This window comes from Zosterops lateralis (genome assembly GCF_965231275.1).
Source record: "Zosterops lateralis genome assembly, chromosome: 2".
In the NCBI taxonomy this organism is placed as follows: domain Eukaryota; kingdom Metazoa; phylum Chordata; class Aves; order Passeriformes; family Zosteropidae; genus Zosterops; species Zosterops lateralis.
The window spans coordinates 90,747,520-90,770,902 of record NC_139763.1 but is presented as its reverse complement, the minus strand read 5'-3'; the positions used below and the strand labels follow the sequence as shown (position 1 = coordinate 90,770,902).

General features: G+C 36.6%; 1 protein-coding gene across 1 annotated transcript in view; it reads right to left on the bottom strand.

The window, feature by feature from the left end:
* Positions 1–23,383, bottom strand: part of SPAG17 (sperm associated antigen 17) — an 89,085-nt gene that overhangs the window by 16,855 nt on the left and 48,847 nt on the right. Inside the window, exons 18-31 of the mRNA XM_083855265.1 lie at positions 21,433–21,512; positions 19,714–19,796; positions 18,204–18,437; positions 16,823–16,934; positions 16,162–16,287; positions 14,046–14,159; positions 11,438–11,670; positions 8,702–8,822; positions 6,582–6,910; positions 4,096–4,204; positions 2,621–2,802; positions 2,185–2,329; positions 878–1,032; positions 296–472 (exon numbers count right to left, since the gene is read on the bottom strand). Of these exons, the coding sequence (XP_083711391.1) occupies positions 296–472; positions 878–1,032; positions 2,185–2,329; positions 2,621–2,802; positions 4,096–4,204; positions 6,582–6,910; positions 8,702–8,822; positions 11,438–11,670; positions 14,046–14,159; positions 16,162–16,287; positions 16,823–16,934; positions 18,204–18,437; positions 19,714–19,796; positions 21,433–21,512 (2,200 nt within the window). The remainder of the gene's footprint in view (positions 1–295; positions 473–877; positions 1,033–2,184; positions 2,330–2,620; positions 2,803–4,095; positions 4,205–6,581; positions 6,911–8,701; positions 8,823–11,437; positions 11,671–14,045; positions 14,160–16,161; positions 16,288–16,822; positions 16,935–18,203; positions 18,438–19,713; positions 19,797–21,432; positions 21,513–23,383) is intronic.

Here is a 23,383-nt window from a genome sequence, read left to right as displayed (position 1 = left end):
CATGAACTGAATCTGACACACTCAGTTTTTAATCCTCACTTGCAGAGCTGATTTTTTGCTATACTACAAATCATGTTAATTAATGGAACTTTATGGGTGAGCTAAACTGTATGCCATGTGTTCTGTTTCAGTCTCTCTAAAAAGGGATATGTATTTAAAAAAATTATACCCATCACTTGGTCAAGAAGATATCAGAGACCTGACTTTAAATTTTACAAGGTTATAATTTGACTTTGAGAGAAGTTTATAAGCTAAAATCAGAATGCAGAAACATGTTTTCTTCCATGTATTTTACCTTGAAAGTATTTCCTTCAGGATCTGTCATTTCACAAATAGTGCTGGAAGTGTGTTTCATAATGTATCTCCCTGCTTGTTTCTTTTCTTCCTTGCTGATGAAATCAAAAGCTTCATGGCTATAAACCACTGAGCAATCTTCATCAAAGTAAAGAAAGCCTCCCTTGCTGGGTAAAACCTATGACAGCAAAAAGGGAAGAGATTCAAATCCTCAAAGGTGAAAACTTTTAAATAGAAGTACTGTGAAAATTAATAACAGATACAAATCAAGAGGACAACATTTAGACATTCAATACTGAATCATCCAGTTTAGAGGAATCAAAGGGAGAGAAAGAAGGAAAATGAGGTCCAAGAGGTATGCTGATCTGAGTCTCTGTCGTATTTAACTTCAGGGAAATTTAAGACTGTGATTTAAATATACGGTACATTTGTAAGTATCTAAACATTGGCAGAGTATGAAAGAGATGGATTCACAGGATTAGTGAAGACTGTAGAGAACAGAGGTAATCAAGGTGAGAGCTGCTAATGGCAGGGAACTTGGAACACTTAAATGTCATTGTCACAAACTAAAAATAACTCCCACCTGATACGTTCCCTGTGGCTTTGCTAGAATAGATGTTCCATCTCCAAAGAGAGTATAACAGGTACCATTCTTACAATTTGTTATGACAGTAGCAAACTCAGGATTCTCTACTCGTGTACCTTTGACCTTCTTTGTGATGGCTTCTGAGGGTGCATCTAAGAATTAATTCAGAACAATGAAACAGGAGCACATGCATCATGGAAATGTCTTAGGATTCAATTTGCCTTTTCTCTCATAGTGCTGGATTTCCATCTCCTCAGTGCAAGACCTTAATAAACTTCACAGCATCCTTTATCACATATTTTTATGTTATCTAAACAATACACAACCTTTGAAGTTCTGGACTACGAATTTGATATTGGAAAACCCAACAGCAAAAAATATCCGTAACCATCTGTAGCTGGCCAGGAAAGTACACTCTAATGTATCAAGTATGGTACTAACCATAAAGATCTGGGTATTTGTAATATACAAGTTGGATCACTGAAATTCTTTGTGCCTATAATACAAGCTCTAAATGTGAAGAAATTCCTATTCAGCAACACAAATCTTGGAAAACAAATGAAACAGAGATGTTAATCTGGTTATTGCCTTTCCATTGAAGAGACAGATCAGTTCAAGTGATTTTGACTTTTAAAATCCCACAGGGGGAAAATGTTCCTGAACATTTTCTGCTAACACAATAATGGTCTTTTCCTAGACTGTGTCTGAACAGTCCAGACACCCACACGGTAAATGTCCCCTTCATTTTAATTAAGGAGGGCAGGACTTGTCTTGCAAATGAAGCAGTCATACAGAATACAACACCAGCCAGAAGAATCACAGATGACCTTTAGCCCCACTTATTTCAGGCAGATATAAGTTTCATTTTTCTTGACAGGAGATTTTCCACAGCCATATTCAGGTATTTAGTATCTCCAAGGTTGTTGAGTCCATGGCTTCACTGGGGAATATAAGGATGCCTTGGTCCTTACATACCTCCTCAGTTAGAATTCAAAGCAGCTTCCTTGTTATTATTAGGCAGCTGGAGAGAAGGCAATGAACACACTAAAACTCTGGCACTGTGGTCTCATGGTGAAGGAAAACCATATATGAATGAAAGAAGGAAATTTAATTGCTTGCAACAGTAAAATTTTTGCACCAAATATACTGCTGAAAGAAAGCAAACAAACTAAGCCCAGACAGCACTTGTGGATTTGTTATCTAGGCAACTGGTATAAGCCACCTTTAGTATATATTTTGACAACTTTCTGCTTCACAAGATATGTGAAGTGCAAGAAAAGTAAGAGCTCCCCTTTTGATGTTACCTGTTTCCACACTACCCCTTCGTACAGAAAGGTCTTTACATTTTTCATAAAAAGTTGTGATCCTGGTACCATCAGCATACTCTACTATTCTGTTACCACGCGGCTTCTCAACAATGATCACTTCATCTTCTCGTACAGTCATAATCTGAAAGAATGAAGAACTTCTCATTAATATTGGCACTGTAATACTTGTGACAGCAGCAACAACAATATAAGGCATCAGGACTGAAGCTCTGAAGAAGTTTGACTACCACATCTTCATCTACTTCAGACACTGAGGAATCATGTTTTCTTCAAAATCTAAAGCTACTGCATTTCTAACAGTGCAACGTAGGATGTTTTCATGTTTTCAAAGAACAAATCCTACAACTTGTGTGATGGCAGCCCTGTCCCTTAGCTTATAGACAGTGCTATAGTCACACAAAAGCAGTAATACCGTTCCATCATCTGGGCTTGTGGCCTGATACATTAAGAGTGGCTTCAGATCCATTCTTGTTGCACCCTCTGTGCCCACTTGAATGCCTAATGGAGTTGTTGTTATCCAGGTTCCTGCCTTAGGCTGTGCAGACTCCTCCTCCTTGAGTAAGTGTAATAGAGTGTTCTTGTCACTGCGTTTTCCTGCAGAGACAAAAATTTCTGTATCAGACCTGATATTCTCTAAGGCAAAAGACAAAGCCAGTAAAGTGCAGAGTCGGTGAACATTGCTTTCGACAGAATTGCAAAATGAACTATTAAACAGGCTAGAAGAAAATTCCAGCTCCTGCTACTCAAAGACATGCTCCTGAACTAGCCTTATTTAATGTGCTTCCTTACAGAAAAAGTAAACAGCATGCCAATGCCATCACTCCTATGGTGTATCAGAAGAAAAGGATGAAGATCTCCTTATGAAAGGCAATTGGAGAGATCTTATTATGAATGTTATAGAGAACTCTCATCTTCTCTACTTAAGAAAAATAAATTAGACTAAGTGTATGCAAAAGACAAGAGCATAATCCAGAGAGCAGGCTGAAAGATTTAGAGCAAATATCTAGCAAAAAACCACCCCTAAACTTAAAAAAAGATGAAACTAATCACTTGAAATTTGTCAAGAAAAAGCAGAGGAGAAGAAAGGTGGGGAAGGTGAAGAAGTGATCATAAACGACAAGGAATAAAGGACATACACTGGTCACAGATACTGAGAATTCATATTAGAAAATGGTCAGAGTTGTTCTCATCTTTGTAGTTATATGAAGGAATATCCTAAGAAAACAGACTGGACTTGACTCAAAAAGTCTCTTTTTGAGACCCCTTTCTCTTTGGCAGCAATTTTTATTCACCTATTTCCAATAAATTGTATATCAATATGACAGAATTATTCTGTGTACTGAGTAATACTGTAGTGATCTTGGACTACACTCTGAGGTATAAAGTAAACATTATTTGGTTCTTTCTCAACCAAAACAAAATACAGTAAGAATGGCTGTATTACCACCAACCACAAGACCATACAATCAACTGATAATGACCATAGTAGGTACCTTGAAATATCTAGAGTGAGAAACAAAAACGTATCCTCTGTGAGAGAAGCATTTCTTAATACAAAGACTAAAAACTCTAAGACAAAAGTAAGGATTTAACACTACGGTAGTTACAAGGATTTCTTTTAAAAGACTTCATGTTCACTCTGATACCAATGAACCTCTTACACAACTTTTTTCTTAGATTAGAATCCTACCATATTAAGAGAAAAAGAAATTTGGAGTAGGAGAAAAATGATTTGCTATGAAGGTAACATAGCAGCGTGCAGCAGCTGAGTACAGATAAAATTGCATTTTCACACTGTCAGAATTTTCAGACTAAAGAAATATGCTCTTTATTAAGTATCATCAGCTTTAATAACTTTATATCTGTCCAAAACAGAAGAAATGTTACCTTTCTTAGTGCTGTTCTCAGATAAATGGTCTGATTCTGAAATCGTAGGTGGTGGTAAGACAGGACCAGAATCAGGGCTCTTACTCACTGTGCCATCAGCAAACAGAATCTAGAGAAAACAAGGACATACTAGAGGTTAAAATAAATTCAAACACCATTAGAAAGTTTATAAGAATGTGTCACAAATGCTATAGTTACTAGAATACTGTGGGTGATGGAGAGGAAAAAAATAGTCTCTCAGAATGAATACAAGAAATAAAGAAGCTATCTTGAACAGAATTAATAGAACAGACTATTTCATTACAATGATCACCTGGTCCAACTGCCTGATTACTTTAGGGCTGACCAAGTTAAAGCATCTTGTCAATGACATTGACCAAATTAAACACTCACAACCTTGGGGCATCAGCCACCTTTCTAGCAAACCTGTTCCAATGTCTGACCACTGTCTTGGTAAAGAAATGCATCCTTATGTCCACTCTGAAACCCACTTAATGCCCCTTTGAGCCATTCCCATGTGCCCTGTCAGTGGATCCCAGTGAGCAGAGATCAGCACCTCCCTCTGCACTTCCCCTCTCAGGGAGCTGCAGAGAGCAAGGAGGATGACCCTCAGCTTCTGTCTCTCCAAAGCAGGCAAGCACAGAGTCCTCAGCCCCTCCTGGGGGCCCCTGCCAGCCATTCCACTGGCTTTGTTGTTCTCCTCTGGACTCACTGCAGGACCTTCCCACCCCTCTGGCGTGGTGGTGCCCGGCCCTGCTCCCGGCACTCCGGGTGAGGCGGCAGCAGCGCTGAGCACAGCGGATGATCCTGCTCAGCTCTGCCCGGCTGTGCTGCCGTGTTTGATCCCTCCAGGACAAGGTTTGTGCCCTCTGGGCTGCCCGGGCACACCCTGCTGACTCTCACTGAGCTGCTGCCGCCAGCACCCCCAGGGCCCTCCCAGCAGGGCACTCCTCAGACTCCTCTCCCAGTTCACACTTGTGCCTGGCATTACTCTGTCCCATGTGTAGGATCTAACGGTTGGTTTTGTCGAATTTCATCCCATTAGTCACTGACAGAAGGAGTGCTATTTGCTGCAGTTCACAGATGTGGGGGGACTCTTTTAATAATAAAAAGGCATTATAAAAATAAGGATTATTCTTTGACTAAACGGTCACAGGTTAATGATTTTTTTTTGTAGCAATGATAATGCATATGTATTGACATATTGATCTGTACTGAGATATTCCACATGTCTAAGACTGCTATTAATTTTTTTTTGCCATTATGATAGTCAAGGAAAAGAAGTCTTGGTTATTTATCTAATTACAGCTGGTTTCTGAGATCCATTACACTCAACTGTTGTCACGCTTATTCTCTGTGTGTCAGATAAACTCTAGAATTACTCCAACCGTCCCTAAATTAATTTATAAATACAGTATCATGTAGAAAAGAAATGAATAACATATAGAAACAACTCTCGAAATTGTTACTGTAAGGAATTAAATATTTCTTATTTTTTGAATGCTTGTCATATGCAATAAATTTCTGATGATTCACAGACAGTAAGTTAATATTAAGAAGGATGCACTCAATCTTTTTAAACAAAGACTAATATAAAATCATGCTAGGCATATAAAATCTACATTTTTCTATCAGAAAACAATTTGTTGAGAATATACAGACATACAGCAGCTAGTTTCCCTGCATATTTCTGAAATGGATATATTTCTAGGGAATCCTGGCTAAATGTTTTAGCATCTAGTGTGATGAATAAATGTAAAGAACTTACACTAGGCATTGTGGTCCATTTAGACAGGAAAAAGAAATTCAGGAAATAAGGAATTATTTTGACAGATTCTGAGTCAAATTAGATGACTCTTCATCTGTTTGCTAACTACATGTAGAGTCTTAGAGTTAAAAAAAAAAAAAAAAGTTGCTTGTAGATTGATTACTGTATTTTCAAAGATAGCCTATACCACCTAAACCGTACCAAAATCCTATTCAACCTAAATATGTGTAAACAAAGCAGGTACTTAGGAATATACAGACTTTTTTTCCTGAAAATTCAGGATACCTAAAGGTATCTGCAGGACTGAAGAACAGTTTAGGTCTTTTCTGGATCCCATGTAAGTGTTTAAACTGAAAAAAAAAATATGGATGCTTTCATATTGCCAAAAATACTCAAAGCTGAACATAATACACGCTTCAGAAGCTTAAGTTTAGGAATGTAGTTCTCTGAACCATATTCTGCTATATCCTAATCACAAAGTTGCCTAAAATCTCATGCTTGAAATTTTCATACTTAAATCTCCCTAAGTTCTGACTCTGAACAAAGCCAAGAGTATTTTAGTCTTGACATGGCAGCATAATTCAGTATTACTTAACTCCTTCATCTATAAACTGGACACTTCTCAATCTCAGCAGATAAAAACAAGCTTAAGGGTAATCTTGCATCACCTTGAAATGTATTAAATTGTAATGCTTGCAATGAATTCTACTGAATATACCTGGGTAGATCCATCCATCATGTACTTTATGACAGTTCCTTGACTAGTGATGACTCTTGACACCTCTTGTTCTGTTTGCCTTGCCGGAGGTGAATAAAGACGAGAGTTCTTTACCATTTGGGGATAACTCTGTCTAACCATAATGTCCACAAAAGGCTGCTCAGCCTGTTTACTTTTGGCGTCTTCATGCTTTTTTTCACCTTCTGTAACCTGATGTTCTTCCTCTCCATTTTGCATAACCTCTTCCTCCTTTCCTTCATCTGCTTTGGCCTCACTTTCTTCTGCCATCTCTTTCCCTGCTTTAGTGGCAGTGGCTTCACCTTTCAAATCTGAAAGCAAACTTCGAATTACTTAATACTGCATAGCACACAATCAAGCAGTGCTACACACCCAGCATCATGGTGTCAACAGAAGATATACAACTTTAGCTGAGTAAAGACTAACCTTCCTTGACTGAGTCTATAATCCACAGAGTAAAAGACAGACTGATTTTAGAGCAAAGTTCAAAACAGTCACCTACTCAGAGACTCTGCATCCTCTTGTGAAGGTGGCTGTTTTTCCAATTGAAAACAAGGGAAATTTGAAGATGGATTTATTATGGATGCCAAACTTTTGGAAGACTAACATCAGGTGAAAAAAAAAACCTCAACGGAGTTTCACCAAGCTTGAATTTGTATAAAAACCCAAGTAATATATTCTGTCTGCCTGAGCAGGGAAGTTCCTTAGATTAAATGATGGCAGTGTTTGAGTATGCTAAGGGGTATAATTATGGTAATTTTATTGAAAGACTCCATGTAAGTGTCAGTAATTGCTCTGTTCACCTCAACTACTCAGCATTTCAACTTACGCTTCTTGCCAAACTATGTATGTTTGAGAACACTGTACATTCTTTACTTCATACCAGATTAATCAGAGTGCATTTACTGGGCTGTGCAGACTTGCTGTACATAGGTATTAAATGACATCTGTATATGGCTGTTTTTAAAACTAACTAGATGACAACAAAATTCACATTTGACTGCTTCAAAACCTAACAGCATGACTAAAAACCCTCAAGATTTACAACAGTTTACAATATGCAAAGATGAACCTAACACTGATTTTCAAAAACACTGGAAAAAAACAATTATTGCAGAATATTTGTTAGGCACAGAAGCTCTAAAGTATCTATATACCCCATCAGTCTTCTAAAGGAAACCCAATGATAAGGGCAGAAAGGCTTATTGTGTTTTCTCTGTATGTACTGGGTGGCATAAACCAAATGACTTCTGTGAAATGATTCCTGTTTGAAACTGATTGCACTTTTAGAAAAGCAACAACAACAACAAAAAGATTGTAAAACATTCAGTAGCAGAGACTCCATCACAGTCTTGGTTAGTTTTTCAATCATTCTTACCATTTATGAGTGTAATATTCTTACCAAATGAGTATAACTTAAATCTAGTATAAAGTCCTAGTTTTCAGTGTCAAGCCCCTGAAAACTGTAATAACTTTGTGTACCGTGTTTACAAGCTATCACCAAAATTCTGTTTCCTTGTTCTTCCAAGGCTGGCACCAGTCACTCTTTGACCTTTTCTTTGGTAATTCAATGGAGTTCTCTGCTGAAATGAGCTCATTGTAATATGCATCCTCTGATGCTTTAATCATTCTTGGCATTCTTCCCTTTCAAATTATTAACATTTTGACTTGGGGACTTAAGTACATATGCTTTCAAAGGAATTGCAGATACAGGTAATTTAACCATCTTCCCACTATCACTCAAGATTCCTCAATATATATATATTTATTAATTGAATTTGCTTGTTTTTCTTTAGTATTCCAATCTCTACGCATATTCAAATGATTATCCAACATGACTCCCAAGGGCTTTTTAGGGTGCATCTTCCTTTCCCTCAATCTTTTATGTTCAAGAACTTGTGATTGTAGATTTTATACTTGTTTGAATAAAACCATATTATTCATGTTGCAAATACTGTTAAATAGGTATTATGACAGACTTAGCATTCTGACATGTTAAAAACATTAGAGTTACATCTCAACTCATCAATGAAGAAATAATTTTCTTCTGTAGTCTCAGCTTCTCTTAAATTCCTTCCTTTGCAGTGTCTCAGAAAACTAACCTTGAAATCTTTCCCCGAAGAAAGTTAATGCAAGTCCATTTGGACAGGAAACATTCAAACTCGGAAAAGCAGGAGCATCTGACACTTCTTGTGTTTGGGGAATTTGTTCTTCCTTTTCAATCTGCAGAATGAAAAATTAATTAAGTTTTACATTTTAAAATAATAAAGAAAAAAATAGAGTTCAGATTTAGTCTGTACAGCTCCCATTTTAACAATACTTTTTTTTAAAGTGCTGTCTACCACTCATATTTGACATTTTCAGAGTTTATGGATTCAGAAGTGGAAATATTAGTTGTTTTCTTTGATTATGCTATCTTCTTTCATTCACCTTGAAGAATCATCCCCTCAAAAACCTGTGTAACAATGGACTAACTATGCCAATATTCATAAGATGAAAAAAGTTTTGAGTTGCAGACAGGTAATAGAGAGAACTTGTCCTGGTATTATCCCACATTCTTGCTTTTTAGGAATAGAAATATAGGGGGGAAATGGCAGATCTTTTGCCGCCTGTTTTTCAGCATAAAAGATACTGTATATTGTACAGTTAATTTACATAATATTACTGGTGATTAAGGCTACTCTAAATATCCTCAGATTGTAGTCACAGCATCATGAGGTAGAAGTCACAGAACAGGGCAGAAGTAACCCTCAGTTGTCATCTACTTCTCCTTGTCTAATGGTGAAAACAATAATCAAGTATAACTAAACTGTCAGCAAAAATTCTAATGTAATGTATTCTAAAATTTTCCAGGGCTGCAGGTTTCCTGGTAAATTATTCCAGGGCTTTTACCTTGATTAACCTTACTGACATTTTCCCATTGATTGACTTGAATCACTACTGCAAAAAATTAGTTAATTTCTAAATACTTCTGATGATGATTCAAGCTCACATAAGAGATGATGGGGTTTTTTAGGTCCTTATAGAAGGCTATTCTGTCTCTCAACTCAAGATCAAACAAACCCAAACCAATTCTTTTAAATCTTCCCCACTGGTTAAGTTTTCTAGATCTGTAATCTTTATGCTTTCCTTAAAACTTTCAGTGTGGCCCATATTTTTCTTGCAGCGCAATAGCCGTAACTGGACACAATACTCCAACTGAGACTCTGCCAGCCCTAAAAGAAAAATAACTACACATATTTAGCAGGGTATACTCCTCTGTATTCACATCTCAGTGGTCTTTGCCCTTTTCACAGGAAGATGGCATTGTTGACTTACAGATAGCTTGTGATCCATGACAACTCTCAGACCTTTATACAGCTGTCACTGACACCACTGTTATTCATTCTCTAGATATATAATGATTATTTATATATAATTGGAGAACCTACCTCCTTACTGAATTGCATCCTATTTTGCAGACCATGTCCATGTGAATTTGTCAAGTCAGATTTGGATTCTAATCCTGCTCTCTGAAACACTTGCAGACTCACACAGACAGGTGCTGTATGCACTAATATGGGCACTCTTTATCCAAAGTAGTTCCAAACCAAATAAAAGCCTTTTGGTTTAGAAGTTTAGAAGTCATCCTGGCAGATTTTTAATTTTAAGGCTATTTTTCTATAGGATTAGTTTGTGCCACACAATTGCTGTATGCTTTTGCTGAGTGCTGTTTAGCAACTCCCTACACTACTTTCCATACTGAAATTAAGTAAAGAGCCCTTTTTGTGCATATGCACAGAATCTGTTTTGCAACAACAGCCACAGTGTTACTTCAACCACAAGGTAGTAAAACTACTCCAGCTCAGAAATTCAGAATCTGCTTTCCAAAGATTCATTCATTCTTTCCAAAGACCTGTACTGTGATAGAAGTACTTCAGTTAAAGGAAAAAGTAACTTCCTCAGATTGCTGATCCCTGGTTTGTTATCAGCTGGAGAGACCAAATTATAGAGCAAGATTCTGCAAAACTGTCTTCACTGATTTGCTGGTTGGTTAGATTTTTGAATATGGGTTTTGGGGAGCACAAAAGATTCTATTTGGTTAGACTAAAAATTTAGCAGTCCTTGCAGCTGAGATATTAATAATCACAGAATGGTTCAGGCTGGAAGGGACTTTAAAGATTGTCAGGTTCTAACCCCCTTCCATGGACAGGGGCAGTTTCCACTAGATGAGGGTGCTGAGAGCCCCATCCAGCCTGGCTTGAACACTTCCAAGGATGGGGCATCCACAGCTTCTCTGGGCATCTGTTCCAGTGCCTCAACCACTTTCACAGTAAAGAGTTTCTCCCTAATATTTAATCTTAATCTTTCAGTTTAAAGCCATTCCCCCATGCACTGTCACTACATGCTCTGGTAAAAAGTCCCCCTCCAGCTCTCCTGTAGCTTCACTTAGGTACTGGAAGGCACACTCTAAGGTCTTTCTGGAGTGTTCTCTTCTCCAGGCTGAAAAATCCCAACTGTTTCAGTGTGTCTTTGCAGGGGAGGTGCTCCAGGCCCCTGATCACCTGCAGTGTAACAGCTGTAACTGTAAAGCCAAAATTGGCAAAAATATGTGGGCCATGGCAGACTTGCTGCTTTACATCATGGAGCCATAAAGGCTAAGTCCATTAACAGCTGCCACACGCACACCTGAGAACAACTGAAAGAGTAAAACATATTCTTAAGAGCACCACAAATTGTTATGAATTTGTAAAGGTACAGCTCAAACCCATCCGAGAAGAATATATGTTTTTTTACAGAAGTTCATGCATTTGAATTTTTGTTCGTTTCTTTGGATTGGATATTGTCTCTTTTCTCACCTGTTTTCCTTCTTGCTGTACCATATCATCAGGTGATGAAGGTGCTAGTTTGTTACGGTTTCCTTTGACAGAAGCTTTGGAAGAAGCTTTTCCTGATTTTCTTCTCTCAGACTTATCTCTTTTCCCTGAAGCTGGCATCATTGTAATAGGAGAAGCTGTTCTCGGAATTACAGTTGGAAGATGAACAGAAGGGATGTCCAGAATTCTTGCTAAGACAAGATCTGCTTCATCATCTAAGGAAGGGAAAAGCAATATTTTCAATGTAATTAAGTTTCATAAATGTGGCCACATTTTATTTTTAAGAAGATTTTATACACTAAATTTTACCTTAGAAATAATAACGTCAGAGGGGGAGTTTGTTATTTCAGATAGAGGGACTAAATATATAAGAGTATTTAGAAAATCTGCACAGACTGACAACTTATCAGCCTAAAAGACATCTTGAAACTATTGTTTCCACAAGCTGTCACTTGATCATCTCCTCAAAAATAAAAACCTACAATTTAAAAATTCTTTTACCTTCAGAATACTTAGAAGGGAGACATTCTGAATCTAGTATTTAGTAAATGATCACTGTGTTATTCTTTATCATGGGCTGATTCAGCACAGAGTGGCTCTAGAAATTTTGTACTACATAGGTCTATTTTACTATAATTCTTCCGAAAGATTCTAACGATCGAGACTTGATAAGACTCTTGCAATTCTTGAAGCCAAGGATTAGGACAGCCTGCTAGGCATGCCAACAGGAAGTATTCATGTTGCCTTTCAAAACAACTTCTTGAAAATAAAAGAAATACAAACTTAGATTTTCTGTAATTATTTCAACAAACTGACACTTCACTTTCATAGAAATTTCACCTATGCCTTTATTTTGGTTGCCCCTAAAAATGAGAACGTGGTATCTGAGGGTAACAATGAAAGGGAGTGGATCATCAAGACTGAGACAAAGGGCCTTTAGAAATCTTGAGAGAGATGTGAAATTCCAGAGGACTGTCTGTTAAGGAAAGTTTCCTTCCTTTTATACACACATTCACATGTCTAGGACATGGAATTGTATCTCTCATAATTTTGTCAAGACATAAAGAGCAAGAGCAGAGGTTCTATATTATCCAGAATCAAAAGCCCTGCAGGTCCTCAAGCAGTCCCAGCTTCATAAAGAGACAAGATTATTTCTAACATAAATGATTGGAAGTTAAGTTTTGATAATGCTGGAGAAAACAAAGAATAAATCAAAACTTGAAGAAATATTAACATTTCCTCCCCTCAAAAAAAAAAAAAAAAAAAAAAAAAAAAAAAAAAAAAAAAAAAAAAAAGTTGTATAAAGCTGAAAAACAACTTGAGGCCTTTTGTCACATTAGCTACCTTAAAAGGAAGATGAAATAGATAAAGTGTGAAAAACAGTAAGAAAAATGAGAATTAGAGAGTTTCCAGAAAACTATTTCAGTACTGCAGGAAAAAAGGGTAATTTGCACACAATTTAACTGATCAGTGGTGAGAAACTGCAGATTTCATGGTATACCCATCCTGTATTAGGGATGGATGGCATATGAGAATCATCTAAGAGAATATTTCTGGTCAGAATTTTTCTGAGCACTTACAATACAAAGACCCATGGGAATTTGGCATAAGCAAATAATCATAGAAAAACTGCAATCAATCAAAGAATGCCAGTTAGCAGTGCTCTAAAGCTCAACATGGCCAGGATTATTCTAATGTAGAATAGGATTATGGTGAATGTGAAAAAGCCTAAACATCACAGCTGACATGTAGGTGTTTAATCAGACATGTCTCTCTTTTATGACAAAATCCAAGTCTTTGCAGGCCACTATTGTGAATGCTCTCTTGGCCCAAGTCTAAAAAGTATTTTTTTTAGTAATTAATTTGTAAAATATATTTGAACAATTAAAACTGACTGTAGAGTTGAATGGTTTACCACAGTCCACACAAAGATGCATTCAATTAAATGTTTTCATATTTTAAGAGCTGCAAAATGCTGGAATTATTTTCTGATCAGAGAAGGGCTTCACTTTTATCCATAAAATGGTTTCAGTGGCCTTTCAAATGTAATGGAAACAAAAAGCTCTTGGTAAAAGCAGACACTGTTTTCACTGTGGTTTTCTGAAGCAATTACTTCCAGTTGGTGAATGTGTTTATTGAAGGGCTGAGAGAAATCCCTCATTTATCTGCACAACTGCAACCTAACGTCCAACTCCTAAAGTAAAATGAAAGTTCCATAATCGCCTATATAAGTTTACAAAAATATTATTTCTTGGAAAACTAAGAAGACTCCTCACCAAATCACATTTTCTTTGGCTCAAATTAATTGGCTGATTTTGCTGGGCTACTTAATAACAATACTTGCACTGCTCTGTTTTCACAGTAAGCAGAAAAGCTTGGAGACCTCCCTCTATTTTGAAAATTGAATCATAGAATATTCTTGACAATGTAATCTCATTTTGAGCCTTGCTGAAAATTCCCTACCATGTAGTAACAGCTGCTGAGAAAGGCAGAATTGTATGCAACAAATTATTGGGTTAAGGAGTGTATGAAGGGAAAAAAAAATTCTCCCTATGGTTCTCAAATATCCTATTCTATTTGCTTACTTTACCTGCTGTCTCCCCTGTAGGTCCATAATAGCTCAGAGACAGCTGGATTCCATTTTCCAAGGTGGCTGAAAAAGATCCAAACTTGCTCACAGCTTTCTTTTGATTTTTCAATTCTCCTTAAAAAAAAAAAAAAAAAAAAAAAAAAAAAAAAAAAAAAAAAAAAAAAAAAAATTAAAGATAGCAACACATACCAGAACCACTTGACCTGTAAACCAATGGCTGGTGTGAAAAGTGGAACCTCAGTGAGGATGACTAACCTAAACAGGGCAGGGAAAACCAACATTCCATTCATAGGGTACTATATAATAGTCAGTTTTGTGCAATGCACCTGTGGTTTTTTATCCAGAAATAGCATTCTAATTAGCTAGGTGTGTAAAAACAGTTTAATAGCAACAACTAGTGTAAAGTCTTATGGAATTTAAGCAGCAAAAGAACCTAGTTCTGGAGTTATGGATCTTTGGTTCTTGGCTGACACAAAAGTTGAACTGCCCATTTCTATTGCATGTGGCCAATGCACTAATAAACATCACTGTCCCTCACATGTTGTCACAGGCACAGGAGCCGAACTTCAATTATCCCTGAAGGCCCCTTCCAACTCAGAATATTCTGTGATTCTATGTGTGTCCTTTGAGGAGAAAGTAACAGAAAGGACAAAAACTTGAGAAATTAGATCCAAAGACAAGTCTGGAATTTGTAAAAGTGGATCAGGAGTCAAACTCACATAGAGGTGCAGATCAAGGTGTCATGAGTATGTCATGGTGAAAACCACATGAACTAGGCAAGATACACCTCCCAGACACTGGGTCCTACTTAAGCAGCTACTGCCTTAAAGAAATTTCTGTTGGTAAGAGAAAAACTTGGGATTTCCCATATGGGGAACAGCTTCTTAAAGTGGTGAGGAATAGCAGAGAAGATTACAAAAGAAGGTTAACGCAGGCCGAGCTGTCTCACAAACTCATCAACATGGGACACATCCTGAGACCTTGTCTGCTCCTATTTCTTGTCTGTCATTGCAATGCTTATTGCTGAATACTACCTGTAGGATGCTGTTTTGGAATTCTGACTGCTTTACACATTTACCATTGTACCACCCAGCCACTGTCAAGTATCAAAGTGGATTGATTCTTATCTTCCCTACCACCTTTCTGTAAGGTGCTCCTGTTTACATGTGAAGAAAGCCTCGTACTTGTGCCCAGTGAATGCAGCTTGTCTCAGATACACACTGGTGATTGCCAGCACTGTCTGGCAGACCCCAGAATGATACAGGTCAGCTGTCAGTGCAGACGAAAAAATTCTTGTCTGTGGAAGGGATTCTGTATTAATTTTGTATTATAAATTTTGTATTAAGACAACCTACAATTATATTGCTGGTAAGCCAAGGGGAGAATCAAAAGCAGGATGCTTTCTAACACTGGTGAAGTTGCAAAGAGCTAATATGTCTAAGTTATCCTTTTCCAATACTCTTCAGTTTGGTGACAGCAATTCCATAATGTTTTTGACAAACACAGACAGAAATTATTACAAGCTGGTTTCCTTCTTGAAAACACTCTCACCTGGGTTCAGAAAGGATTTGGATTCAATGCTTTCTGAGTATTCACAGTATGTCAACCAACAGTAGAAGTTGCTGGATTGCAGAAAGATCTATTTTCAAAGCAAAGGTCTTAAGGAGGCAGTAGTGCTATGTCATCCGACCCACAAAAGGAGGTTCACATCAAAAGAGGAAATCTTCCCTTGCAAGGGCAGATATTTACTTTGGTCACAATGGACAGGATTCAGTTTTCATCTTCTTAGGCTTTTTCAGGCCACTTTAAGACTCCATGAATGAGTCATCCACTATAGAAGAAAACTATTTTCTTAAGGAATGGTGATTTCCTTGCTTTGGAAAAGAGATTGGTTTGCACATGTTGACCTGCACTGTGCTTCTACATCTTGCTAAGACCTTTCTATACAGTACTTAAGTCAGCCAACTGGATTTTTACTTTGTTTCATGGCACACTGACTTTTCTTACTCTTTGCCATTAGTAACGATGTATTTTCTATTAGTTAATAAGTTTTGCATCCAATTATTAAATATGTCAAGCTATTAACTCTTTATATCAGTGACATCAATCCACTGACCTGATCTAATTTGCCGTTCTTCATTAATTTCTTGCTCTTCAGCTTCTTCGAAGTTTTCCTTGGGGTCTGTGATATGAATGAAGAAGTTGTGGTTGTCTTTTACGACTTTCACCTTTATCAAAGTCTCTGTAAAGCAATGGAATACTATTATTGCTTCCACCAGGCTTCAGAACTTATTTGCACCCAAATAAACAGTGCACCTGCAACTTTAAAGCACTCAAAAAAAGAAAATTGCTCATAACTGGACTGAATCATGTAGTAGAAAACCATGGTGACAGAATTAGGTTACTTGAGTTTAGACTAAAAATTTAAAAATTTCTTGATAATTAAATTTGAGAGTCTGCAGAAGAATCTGTTGCTTAGATATATTGCATTTGACTGGAAAAATAATTTGAACATTCTAGAAATATCATGCATCAGTTGCCATTGAACAAATAAATATGAACTAATTTTTCTGCATTTCTGGTTTTCTGGTACTTCATTTATCTATCAACTGTTAACATATTACAGGTAACTGCAAATATCAGTAGTGATAGAGCCTAATATGTAATTTCTTTAACTGAACTTTCACTGTTGAGACATGAAAAAGCATTTATGGATTAAGAAATTATTCCATCCGTTCGCACTGAGTCAAAGCAAAGCATAAAGAAAAAAGAATCACTTTTTACAAACTCTATCTTCTCTACTTGAATCTGTCCTCCATCAGATGGGAAAAGATATTGATTGGTTCCTGATACTTGAATGATATCATCCCCTGTATTGTAGCCATAAAACTGGAAAAAAAGAAGTTAAAATTATCTGTAAATAAGAAAGGCAGAACCCATTAAAGGTAAATGAATGAGAGATCATCAGGTTCACACTGTACTGCTCAACACCTTTTGCTTAGATATTTAACTAATGTAATAAAACCTTGAGCAAATATCTAGCATGCTCTTGCCATATCCAAATAATTTCCCAGTTATTAACTGAAGTAACTTGTTACTTTGTTGATGTGAAAACCTTAATGGAAACTGAAGAGTAGCAAGTAGATCAGTGGGTTAACATACAGTGTGAGAGAAAGAAAAGTTCTGATCAAGTACTAAGAGATGACGTACAATGCCATGGGATCACATAAAGGGCAGGTAAAGATTTAGCTTTCTACACTCTAGGTTTTAGAATTCAGATACTGTAAATCTAATTAGATTGCTATGGCTTCCAGAGTGCCACAAGATGGCAAAAATTACGTGACTGTATTTAAATAAGTCCAGACTGAAATGTCATCTGTTTCTGAGTTTGAAGTCTGTACTTAAGCAAATTTAGACTGAATTATATTGATGTATGGAAGTTTTGGATGCACGACAGGCTCTGCAAATATAAGGTGGTGCAAACTGCTGAAAAACTGTTTGAACAAGATTAGTGAAGGGCTCCCTCTGTTAGCGCAACAGGCAGAAAAAGGGGAGCTGCTGTCTCCATTGAACTGTCTAGACATGAGTTCCTGGGATTGCTAGGGACATGAAGCACAATTACAGTTTAGATTTCATGTGCCTTAACCTCCAAGGGTGAGCTGAATGCTACATTTCCTGTTGCGCAGATGCCAATGGAGTTACTTTCTGAAATACAGGAAAAATACGTATTTTAGATTGGGTCACTTCAAGAACATGAATTTTGAAAGAGGAAATGTAAGAAATGATGATTTCTAGTGTGGACAGTCAAAATTTCAAGTATGTCTAGTAGTTACTTATTATGGAAGATGGGACGAGTTTTTATGTTCCTCTTTCCTATCCTCTCCCACAAAAATCTCAACATGATTAACTTATGTTTGTGTTCATGTCATATTACATTTAAAAATAATTAAATAATCTGGTGGAGGATAATCTTGAGCATCAAGAACTGCTTTAAAAAAAATTAGAAAAGGATCTGCTGCTAAAATAATGAAGGCAACAAGAGCCAGTTAGGCTTAATTTGCCCTGAACTCAAATTTCACAACAGATAGCCTTGCTGTAATCTTGACTCTATATATAGTTAGTGCTTTTCTAATGTGGTATAATAATAGAACTCCTTACCTTATAAACTTTCTCAGAACATGGTTCAGGAATGCTATGATCCTCCTCAAGTTCAGGGGCTTTTGCTAACTCATTTTGAGATTTCTCTTCCGGTATTTGGTTTGATTCCTTCCTTTCTTTCTCTTTTACATCTGATCCTTTCTTTTTACTTTCTAATTTTCTTTCCTTTTCTTGTTTTTCTTCCTTTTCTTTTCTTTCTTCCTCTCGTAATCGGTCTTGCTCCATCTTCCAAGCCTACATTCAACATTAGGAATTAAACACTCTGTTTATCTTTGTACTACAAGAAATTTCATATATGCATGCTGAAAAGAGTAGAAGCAAACAAAACCAAAATAATCGACGTTCTAAGCTAAGACACATTTCCAAATGTGTCCTAAGTCTTACAATATTATACACCAAATTTTGGATAAAATTACTGATTCATTCAATCTATAGCAGCAGCCAGTGTTGACAGCCACAGGACATGAATCAGGTTCATAGAATATCTGTGTAAGATAATTCATATCTTACACAGTCACAGGAGAAGATTTTGAATCATTTGAAAAGTTGAATACTTTTCCACAATGTTTACCACCATGCATCACTGGTAGTTTATTCCCCAAATGCAACTGAGATGAAATGATTTTATTTTTTTTACAGAAAGAGGAATAAGGTGTCAATACCAAAATTATCAGCTTGCATCAGGAAGACATTTGAGATTTTCTGGAGTATTTAGGGGTTTGTAGTCCAAACATATGAAAGCAGAAGCATTTCTGGGAAAGAAATGGCAAGCATTGAGAGTTACAAGTCAGTGGTTAGCCTCAATTGAGCTGAGGCAGTTAACCTCATTTCCTATCTAGATTCCATATCAGGACTTGAATTGCACAGCATTATACACTGTGAGGAAGATGAGACATATTATGTCTGTGAAGAGTCAAAAAAATGCAGGGGAATACAATATCAATAAAGCCAGATTTGGGCAGATTAATGGATAGTACCAATGCTAAGACCTAAACAACTGTGTGCTTAATGCATACCTCAGCCAGAAATGTAAACCTGGGCAAGTCCATTAATCTGTAGTAAATGGTCATGGACTAAATCTGTAAAATGGGATTCTCTGCCATAAGGGAACTCTGAAGTACCCATATTTACATTCCCTAATTTCAAAGAGCTGAAGGCCAGTTGGGTACACAAGAACTCCATGAATGTGGATCTTAGCTTTTCATACCTTTAAAATCAGAAAACCTCAGTAAATAGTAGGATATCGTCCCTAACTTTTGTTTTCTAGTATTGCAACTATAAACTGCTTTGGAATGCCTTGTCTAACTCCAAACAGTCTTCCCTTAAGAAAACAACACAAGATGACTCACAATCAATAAGGAATAAATTAAAGAAAATAACATATACAAAGAATAACAAAGAGCAGAAACACTAAGAGGACTCAATCAAGACTGTAAAGAACAAAGGCTTACCTTCCTACGAAAGCAGTGCTACCTAGTCCATTTCAGAAACATACATATTTTTGCCTCACCTTCAGAGAATCTTCTCTGATAACGAGACTTTCTTCCTTCTCAGACTGAGACTCTGTTACATTCTCAGGTTTGGACATGTTGGCTTTGAAAAGTGAAAGGGAGAATAACTGAGGTTATAAATATGGGAAAACAGAATAATTTGTAAAAATAGGGGGGAAAAAAGATGTGCAAGTAAATAAAAATGTATATTTAAAAATAGGGAAAGTGTAAAAGTACAATAAAACAAGCCTTAAATATATTTAGAAATAAAATAGAAAGTCTGTAAGTGAGAAGATACTTGATTCTCATAACTGGGGACCAAATACAATAAATAATATATCAACAACATGTGAAGGACGGTCTCTCTGCACCTTGCTATTGAATGCTTTGCTCTGGCAGTAGGTTTGTTTTTAACTGAGCCAGAACAAGCTCAATACCAGAGTCATAGACATTGCAACCTTTCAGGTCAAAAAGCCCCAAATAAATGCTATCTGAACCTTCAAACCTCCACTAAAGAAACACTTACCATATCCTTCGTTTACTATTATGGCTTTATAGCATCTATGACTTATGAAGAGAGTATCTTCTAACAAGTGTAGTTTTATACTATACTTGGATACCCCATATTTGCCTTCTAAAAAATATTATTTCAAGTACAATATCAGAAACTTCTAGTCAAATTGCTTTGTATGATAAAGTAGAATTTGCAGCGTCAGTGAAATTGGAAACACCTAAGGACACTGTTGCCCATCTGTATGTTTCAGCTAGAGGTGATTATGTCCTTTCAGCAAGTGACCTACTCTATGAATCATAACTGCCACGAAGCACCACATGGGCAAGATTCAATCTAGCTCCTGTGACAGCTAGATATGTACAAATTATGATTTAGTAGTGATAACTGTACTTTCTGTTTCCAAACTATAATCGGAGGTGTTAACTGGGTTGAGGATTAATGTTTCTATTTTTGTAAATGCTAACTGTTAGTCCAGGGTTGTTTCAAAGTGCATTCTCAAAAAAGGTAAAAAAGCAAAGGTTAAACATAAACAAATCGTTGTTAATACCATTTAAATACACAAGTAGACAAATTTTGACAAAAGTTCTTTTTTGTCAATAGGGGTTTTCAGATTCTGCTGCATGCTGAACAGTTATTGTATGAACAGCTTACAATTTTCACTACCCGAAATGTTGATTGTAATTCAAGTTTGCTCTGCAGTCTTGTCAATTCAAGTTTCCAGTTTTAGCTTCTAGCCCACAGCTTTGGACTTCCAGCTTTTATCCTGCCCTTTAAAAAGGAATTTTCCTGAACCCTGTTGCCAGCTTTAACTACTGCTTACCCCTTCATATATTCAGTCATCTGAACAGATTCATATTTGTATGTAATCCTTAATCTCATTAGATAAGCACAGCTATTGAAAATGTAAATTGATACTAAGGGTGTCAGTTTTCAGAACAGAGAAAGATGCAGAATGTATAAATATATAGATTTAATTAATTCCAAAACAAATTTATGCCTATATAGATGTCAAAACAGGGTCATCCTATGAAAAAACATGCAATTCTGCTCTGAACAAATTTGTGTTTCAGCCCTTAGAGTGAAAAATTAATTTCATAGAATAAAATCAAAAGATACCTACTTCTGGCTTTCTTAGTAAAGCTATGTTTTTTGACAGCACTGGCCAACAGTCCAAGAGGGCCTTCTGCTGTGGCTTTTTCCAATATAAGAGACTCTATTTCCTTACCCATCTTCTCTTTTTGGTATTTAGCTTCTTCCTCTTTCACCCAGTCTTCAATTGAGTTGGCCACCAGCTCAAGATAGTTCCTGAAAAGCAGAATATCCCTCTATTAACAGAGCACGATTTTCACTAATGTGACTTCAGATCAAACAACATCACTTGGCTTCTCAGTGTCTTATACAAGTATTATTCTATAATCTTTGAGACAAGACTTGTATTTGACAGGATTTTTCTCAGTTTTTACAGGATCTGGTACTTTTGCCTGGTTGTTGTTATACTTGAAATTTTGGTTATCCTTTCTGCAAAGAAATATAAGAAATTTGTCTGCCAAAGAACACCTGCTCCTAAAGAAAAGTCCAGGAAATCATAAAACTTAAAGGCATTCAGTTCCAAAAGGTTCAGACTCATTCTCATCCTCACTGTTTTACCACTGAATAACTTGTTTTCTTAGTTGCTCTTGATGGATGTTGATTTTTAGAATATTTTTCATTTATTTGTTCAGAAACTGAAGTGTTACTGTATATAACACAAGCTCTTTATTGGTGTGACAAGAAAGATGTTTGGAAATTGTCATCCAAATCCAGATGAGAGAATCAGTATTCTTAATTCACACCATAACCAGCCATAACCATGAATTAAGAATACTCACAAGTAAAAATTAAGTTGAAGTGAGAACTGAATGACAAACTGATCCAGAGTCTGCTGCTGGCATCTGCAGTTGCATTGTCTCATCTTTTAAAGGTGTCTGAAAGACTGCTAAAGTAGCTCACTGTGAACAACTGCTTTCAAAAAAGGAGGAAGCCTTGGAGTCTTATATGCAAGTGCCACTCAACCCCTCTTTCAGAGTTTTATCAATTCTTGAAAGTAAAATTCTTCATGTGTGCAAAATTGAAAGGAGCTTTTGAAGAATGCATCAGATTCAGCTGCTGAATTTATTCAGCATTATATTTTGTATTTACAAGTTTAAGATGATTCAATTATATTCAAAAACTCTATGTGGAGTAGAGGCTTTTGGGTATGAACATGTAGACAATACAATCAATTCTTGACCTCATGTCAGTTTTAATTGCAGCAGTTTTTATTGCAGCAATATGTCCAAGAGAATTAACTTGTAGGTCATGTACACAGGCTGGAATACACAGTTCAGGTACAGCTTCAAGATACACAAGTCTCTCCCACCTTCTGCAATGTAGGTGGAGTCTGCTTTGGGAATCTTGCATGGAGAAACTGTTGATCAGTAGGGAGAGGGTTATTCTGTTCATATCAGAAGAAAAGTGTACAAGCTATAAAAACCTATGGTGTTGAAAACAAAAGGCAAAACTAGCCTGGAACATAGAGTTACCAGTACTGGAATAACTTGAAGATGAATATATGTTATAAATAAAAAAGAGACTATTCGTGTGGAAAATATTTTAGGCCAACGAAAGAGTCATTCAAAGTCTAAAATACACATTCTATTAATATGTATTCTGATGTCACAACTGCCAATGTCTGACTCAGAAGCATTTCTTAGAAAGGATTATTCTTTTCCAGTAACTTGTGTAATGTGTTTACTATGAAACTATAAACAAGTGTCATTAAGACTACCTTTGAGAAAAATAATGGTTTTGATAATGCCTGAATTCATTTGGCTTCCTGATAGAGTGGCCATTCATTCTAATCAGAATTAAAATATTTTATATACACAGTTATCATTGCAGGTACATGTATCTATGCCTTTGGATTCCCTTACTCAGTGGCATCCATTAGATTTCACATACAGCCTCCTGCTGCCTCCCTTTAAACAGTATAATCTCTGAATTTTTGGATGTTCTACATGAACTACAGGACCTACAGGATACACATAAAGAAGAAGGAAGGTAACTGGGATCTTCAGGAGGAAAAGCTGATGCAACATCAGAAATTTAATTTCCTTTTTGCATGGGAATTTGCTGTAACAGGACTCACTGCAATCAAA